At 52.6% G+C, this 6,988-nt stretch overlaps 1 protein-coding gene across 1 annotated transcript in view; it reads left to right on the forward strand.

The window, feature by feature from the left end:
• CACNA1S (calcium voltage-gated channel subunit alpha1 S) overlaps positions 1-6,968 on the forward strand; it is a 20,219-nt gene extending 13,251 nt beyond the window's left edge. Inside the window, exons 12-15 of the mRNA XM_019513723.1 lie at positions 2,160-2,227; positions 2,659-2,768; positions 4,451-4,600; positions 6,156-6,968. Coding sequence (XP_019369268.1) covers positions 2,160-2,227; positions 2,659-2,768; positions 4,451-4,600; positions 6,156-6,416 — 589 coding nt within the window. The 3' untranslated portion in view covers positions 6,417-6,968. The remainder of the gene's footprint in view (positions 1-2,159; positions 2,228-2,658; positions 2,769-4,450; positions 4,601-6,155) is intronic.
• Positions 6,969-6,988: the final 20 nt, after the last annotated feature.

Below are 6,988 nucleotides of genomic sequence, written 5' to 3' on the forward strand. Positions count from 1 at the left end.
GGGAGATGGTGTCAAAGGCCTTGCTGAAGTCCAGAAAGACTACGTCCACGGTGACACCTGCATCCAAGGCTTTTGTGACCTGATCATAAAAGGCAAGCAAGTTGGTCTGACATGACCTGCCCCTAATGAAACCGTGCTGGTTGCCCTTAAGCATCATCCCTGAAGCTGGCCCATCGCAGATGTGCTCCTTGAGGATCTTCTCAAAGACCTTCCCTAGGATTGAGGTAAGACTGACAGGCCTGTTGGTGCCCTGGTTCTCCCTCCTCCCTTTTTTAAAGATGGGGACCATGTTGGATATCTTCCAATCATCTGGCACCTGGCCTGAGCACCACAAGCGCTCCTAAAGCCATGCCAAGGGCCCTGCAATAACCCCTGTTAGCTCCCCCAACACCCTGGGGTGGAGAGCATCTGGACCCACTGATTTGAACACGTCCAGCCCCTCCAGAAGCTCTCTAACCCGGTCCTCCCCAACCTGAGGTCTGGAGGCGATCCCCTCGAGTCCATCTTGCATCACAGTGGGGAAGTCCTGGTCCCTGCACAAGAAAACAGAGGTGAAGAATTGGTCAAATGACTGCCACCCACCATATGGGCAGCAACCAGTGCACTGTCATCTCTCATCGAGAAATAGCTTCTTGTCCTCTATCATAATGTTGACCACATCACCAGAATCACCCTCTGGCAAAATGAATGGGAGAAACTAGGTGACAAAGCTGTTGAACGGAGCCAACAAGGACTTGTCCCCAGTGTGGAGTTAGCATCTGGTTCCAATTACAAATGGCATACGTGGCAGAACCTGAACAGATTGATAGTGAGTCTTGGCAGATGCAACTTTCACATGAAATCATGGGACCTCTATGCAACCGACCAATGGTTTGTGAGGAGAAGCAAACCATAGATCATGTCCTGAGATGCCCTAGAGCACCACAATGCACCTCACAAGATTTGGCAATGCCAACACAAGAAGCAGTGGCCCATGCAGAATACTGAGAGCAGACCATATAGAAACGTTGGACTGGAGACATGATGAAGAGTGTTTTCAGCACCTCAGAGAACTGGGTTGTTTCATTTAGGAACAAACTTTGGGTTTGGGAGGCTGGATGGAAATGGTGGCCTGTACACAGACAGCAGGCGTATGGCTAGACATCCCTGGGGAAAATGCCCCTTCAGACTCTCCAAGATCCTGCTCATGAGCAGTGCAGCTCTCTGAAGTACGTTGAGTTGGGTCCACTTGCATGACTTGCTGTTTCTGAAACAACCTCCTCACTCCCTCTCACCTTTATAGTGTTCTGATTTATTTGGACTGGGTGCTCCGGTGAAGGCAGAAAAGACACAGCCCCCTGATACTCCTGGCTGGATCATCAGGGAGACTGAGCCAAGGGACCTTCTATATCAGAAAGCAATCAGCTGCTGCTGCTGTTTGAATGAAAGGCATCAACTTATTAACTCAGCCACAGTAACATCATCTAGCCAGAAGAGGAGTATGGAGAGTAGCACTGTTAGCCTAAGTATATAAGCATAAATCACACAGGATGGCTGGAGAATAGGGGGGCAGTGAAACAGGGTAGAAGATATGGGTTACATTAAGTACAATGGGTTTAATTCTTCATACTTCTTAGTGATGCTATCCTGTCTGTCTGTCTTGTCTCCCCAGAAGCGCTCTTTTGCCTCCGTGTTCATCCTGTAACTATACCTGTCTATACAGTAAACTGGTTGATCTCTTTAACAGTGACTAACAAGTTGTGATCTGCAGATTATTATTGGTCCACAAGACTGTAGGGCACCAGCCCCACTTCTCAGTTAAAAGGTGGACAGTGCAGATTCATGGTGGCCTGTAAGAAATGCTGAGAGTTTGTGGTGTCCATTGGTCCACAAGTTTGGGATTTCGTGGGCTGGGCTGCAGTACTGCTGGTGTCTGTGCTACCATTAATAGTGTTCTTTGTATGGAGGGGGCTGTAAGATGAAAAGGTTGTGGCAGGGAGGAGACAAAATTAGAGGGGGTAAGGAAAAGAGTGGGGAGAGGAGCAGTGATGGGTTAATGGGAAAAGAAAGGAGGGGTGAGAATTGTGCCTGGTGATTGATGCTTGTCAATGGAAGCAATGGTCAAAGAGTCAATGGGCAAATCCTGAGAACAGCCTGACCTGCTTTCCCATTTTCCTCAGGGTGGAGTACGAGGATGAGCTGCAAGGGAAGAAGATGTCCTGCCAGACACGACAGCTATCTGCATTGGGTTAGTTCCTGGTGCTTCCAGCCCTACCTCTGCGGGGTGTGATGGAGAGAGGCAGAGCTGCAGCAGTGGGGATCATGGTGGGGCAGAGGGGCAGGCATGTGCGAGGCACACGGCCAAGGGATGCTCCTGTGACCTTTTGCTGTGAAAGATGGAAGCAGCTGAACTCTTTCTACCTGAGCCGGAGACATTTTTGTTGCCCACTGCCTCTCATGGGATGTAACGAGTGAAGGGGAGGGAAGAGGGCCAGGACATGGCTCCAGCAGTGATGTGTGATAGGAAAACCAGTGCTAGCTGGCACCTGAGGAGGCCTCCAGAGTGCTTCTGGGGCCCGCTGCTCCCTTGGGCCCTCACCTGCTAATCCCCTCTGCACCGGTGCTCTTCCCTCGGGTGGTGGTCTTCCCTCTGATGCTCCCTTCTTCTCTTCTCTTCAGCACCCAAATGCACCTCCCACCAGGAGAAGCTGCAGCAGGAGCTGAGCAGGAGACGAGCAGCCAGCGTTGGGGTGTGTCCAGTGTTAGGGCTGCACATTGTCCCCCCACAGGTACGTGGGGCCCATACCCTCAGTGTAGGCGGCAACTCAGACACCTGGGACTTGCCCAGGTGGGGTAGAAGGAGGCCTCATTCTACATGTGTAGACAGGACCTCTTCCTCGTAGAGAGACTAAGGCAGCTATGTGGCCGTGGGCTGTACCTGCACACACTCCGGCTGGTGGCCAGGTATGGGGGACAGGTGTCTCCCAAAAGCACATAGACAGGCTGCCTGGGAGGGCAGGGCCTGGTTACACTCAGTGTGTCTCTGCTGTAGCTGTTCAAGCCCCAACAGCAGGGATGTATCACTGCCACTGCACCCTGGAGAAGTCCCATGGTACAGAAATGGAGCAGCAAAGCTGCTCCCAGGACAGGGATGATTGATAGCGTGGGCAGGGAGCATGCTCCGTGCAACTTCACCACCTCATTTCTGGGTTTGGCACAGGTGCAGCAGTGAGGATGTGAGAGCGGGTGCTTCCTGATGGCACTCTCAGAGGTACAGAACAGGGTAGATACCATTACTGCACCAGGTTGCCCCAGCCTCAGCTGCTGGGCCCTGCAGGTGCTAGTCTGGGCAGGTCCCAGTAGCCACTCAGATATGTGACTAACATGAAAGGCATTCACTGGGGTAGCAAGGAAGGGTGAGGTGCAAACATGTGTTTTCAGAGGCTTTAACAGTTATAACTGGGGGTAAAACCCAAGTGACTCTTGCTTGGGGACCTGGGGGCCCATCCAAGACAGGCTCTGGACCCTTCAGACCTCATGCCTAGGGGTAATCTCCAGGCCCAGTGTTTCTGAGCAGCTTCCTAGCCTCCATGTCAGATGCAGTGAGTGGGGCAGCCTTGGCTCTCCACCTGGGCTTTGCTGCTTCCCACTGCACAGACCTGGCCCTGGGACAGTCACTGGCCTTTCACACACCGTGCAGCTGCTCCTGCTATGGCCTCTGCAAGCATCTCCCTGGGGGTCTCCCTGCTGCTTTTGACTTACCATGGCACCAATACCATGGTTACCAGGTGCCTGGATTACCTCCTGGGTCAGGGTCTTTCTGCTCCCTCACCTTCTGGTCTGAGCAAAGGGATCTTCCCACTTCAGGGGGCTGCAGTTGGCTGGTTGGGTCTGACCAGTGAAAACCCCATTGCAATCCATTTACCTCCTTTGGGAGAAGCCCAGGACCTTGTGCATCTTGAAGCACAGACCCTTGCAGACCACAGCACCCTCATCCCTCCCCAGGCTGGGGTTGTATTGTATCACAGTGATCCCTGCCCCAGGTCAGAGCAACACTCGTAACCATGCTTGAAACTCTGAGCTCAGCGCACTATGCGTGAACTGGATTTCCAAGATATGGCTCCCTCTGTTCCTGTAATGGCACTAACAAAACTTTCATCAGTGTACTTAAATGAACAGGGCACCCAGCTGTTAACAGGTGGCCACTGGGGAATGGCAAAGGGTGGGCAGGTGTGTCTGAAAGGAGGCCACAGTCTCTTTCCAGAAGGGTGCCACAGAGCAGGTAGCAAAAACCGTGGTTGGCCAGAGACATCTGAACAGTGTGCTTCCACAGGGTTCAGCCAGCCAGGGGAGCAGTAACTGGAAGACTTGCAGGTCCCTGGATCAGCAGAGACCCCACTGGACAAGAGGTTTTTGCTGCACATTCAAAATTACCTTGTCTGAGCTGTGACTCTTTGTTCCTGCTGCCCAGATGCCCAGAGAGGAGGCCACCACCCACGAACAGGGTGTGGAGGAAGGGGAAGTGCAACGCTCAGCATGGCAAGTGGATGGTGACAGTGACCTGAACAGGGAGGAAGACCCTGCTGCCTCTGCACCAGCCACCACCTTACTTATTCAGGAGGTAATGCTGTGTGGAGCCTTCTCCCACATGGGACCAACAGAGGAGAGAACTGGTTATTGGGGAGAAAACTGGTTCAGGAGTCCTCTGCTCCTGGGCTGGAAGCAGTATGGGGCAGAGTGCTGTAGGTAGCAGGACAGAATAGCAGCAGTGACCAGCCTTGGGTCCAGGGACAGAATGGGGAAAGAGAGCAATCGCTGGTTAGAGGAGTCAAAGGTTATCTACCAGATGTTGAAGTGGAGTCAGTGGCCAGTTGTCCATCCCAGAGTGAAAGCCAAGATCAGCAGTGGGTTCTGTCATAAGGGCAAGAAGGGCTAAAGAGGACCACACTCAGCAGCAGGAGAGTGAAGCAGACCTCTCCAACTGGCTTAGTTGTGAAAGAAGATTAAAGGACCTGAGATAAGTTTATGGAAAGGATACAGAAAAGGGAGTTCTGGCTCTCCAGGCAGGGGTGACGTGTGGCGTTATGCTTGTTGTCCTCAGGTTGCAGAGCAGAATGGAGAATGTTTTTTCTTTCCAATGCTTCTGGGCTTTGCTGCTTGCCACATTGGCCTGGGAAGGAAGTGTTTCCCCTTCTGTTGCTACAGGTGTCAGGAGTTTCTTTTAGCCTTCCTCAGAAGCATTGTGTTGGCTGCAGCCAAGGCTGGAGATTTTGAGGGTGGTGTGCCAGTGCTCCCACAGGTTCCTAGCTGGAGGGTCTTGCCCCTCCATTTAGGGTCAGGCTGATTGTCACATTTGGGATCGAGAAGGAATTTTACTCCATAGTCAGATAGGTACAGGCTGTGGGAGGTTTTGCTTTCTTCAGTAGTGGGTGGTATGGCTCTTTTCCTTGGCTCTCAAGTGCCAACCCTTGCAGTAGTAGGGCACCAACTTTACCTGTGGCAGTCACTGGTGCTCTTGGTGTCCCAGTAATATTCCTTGTGGTTGTGCAGCAGGGCTGACCACATAGTTTTTAGGAATAGATTAGATAAGGATGGTTTGAAAAGGGATGATCCTGCCTCAGGCAGGGGGTTGGAGTAGATGACCTTTGGAGGTCTCTTCTAGCTCTACTTTTTAAAGATTCTTTGATAACTGAGGGCCTGCAGGTTGGGACTGAGGGGCAGTGGAAGAGCTGGGTGTGGGGAGTCCAGGGATATTATAGCAGGGGCTGCAGGTCAGGATGTGGGGGGCACTGGCGGGGCTGTGTAGGGAGCATACATGGCACCTGCTCACACTGTCCTCTAGACCTGTGGTTTTCAACCTGTGGTTTGCGGACCCCTGGGGGTCCACAGACTATTTTGTAAGGGGTCTGCAAAAGATGACTATGATCGATCAAGAGTATGTGAATACCTACACTTACAATCCACAGGGGGCTGCACCTCCATTCAAAATTTTTTAACGGTCCACAAATGAAAAAAGGTTGGAAACAACTGCTCTAGACCTTGTTCTATGAATGTTCCCTGGTCCACTAGAGGTGCCTCAGCCACGAGGCAGGGAGATCAATGGCACTCAAGTCAGGGAGGATCCCTGGCACAAACTGAGCAGCCCTTGAGATGGGTGTCCCTTCCCTCTGCTGCAGGCTCTGATCTGCGGAGGCCTCAGCACTCTGGCCCATGACCCATCCTTTGTGACGGTGACGAGGAACGAGATGGCTGCTGCCTGCCAAATGGAGATGGCGGAGGTGGAAATGGCTGCTGCTGAGGTCCTGAAGGGAAGGAAAAGCCTGGAGGGTGAGAAGACCACCTCTCCCCACCCGCCTCTCTCACCCACATCACTACACAACTCTCATGGGTGCAGCGTGGTCAGCTCCCAGGAGGCCATTTCTGCCACCCACCTGTGAGATGCCACTCTTGTCCTTCTCATCAATGGTGCCACCCATGGGGGGCACTCAGTTGTGTGCTTTCAGAGGGTTACTGTGGAAACGCTAATCTACCCTCTCCCACACAAATAACTCCTTGGCTGCTCTCTGGCCTGGGGGAGGCAAGTGTGAGATGTCACTTGGGGATCTGGAGAAGGACTCAGCAGCCGTAGGGATGCGACTCCTGTGATATTTCCTACAGGACTGTATTGCGCTGTGCCAGCAGAAACTGTCCCCTGCCCTTGCAAGAGCTGTACCACGCAAGCCAGATGGGTCATTAAACTCCCTGTGATGTGTGACACCAAGGATCTTGCTGCTCTGCTTTTTCCTTTACTCCCTTCGCAAGCAGCCCCCAGTTTGAGAGAGCCTGTCAAGAAACACTTGGAGGCTGTTTTTAGATGTAAGGAGCAGCCACAGCTCCATCCACAGTCAACATGGGTTGTTGTTGCCCTGTCCCTCAGCCCAGCCCCCGGGCATCTCCAGATGGACTCCCAGAAACAGAGGCACCAAAACTAGCTGCCACTTCCAAAATGTGTGTTCCTAGCGGCCTCCAT

This window comes from Gavialis gangeticus, unplaced genomic scaffold (assembly GCF_001723915.1).
Source record: "Gavialis gangeticus isolate Ggan-Ray unplaced genomic scaffold, GavGan_comp1, whole genome shotgun sequence".
NCBI classification, from domain to species: Eukaryota; Metazoa; Chordata; order Crocodylia; family Gavialidae; genus Gavialis; species Gavialis gangeticus.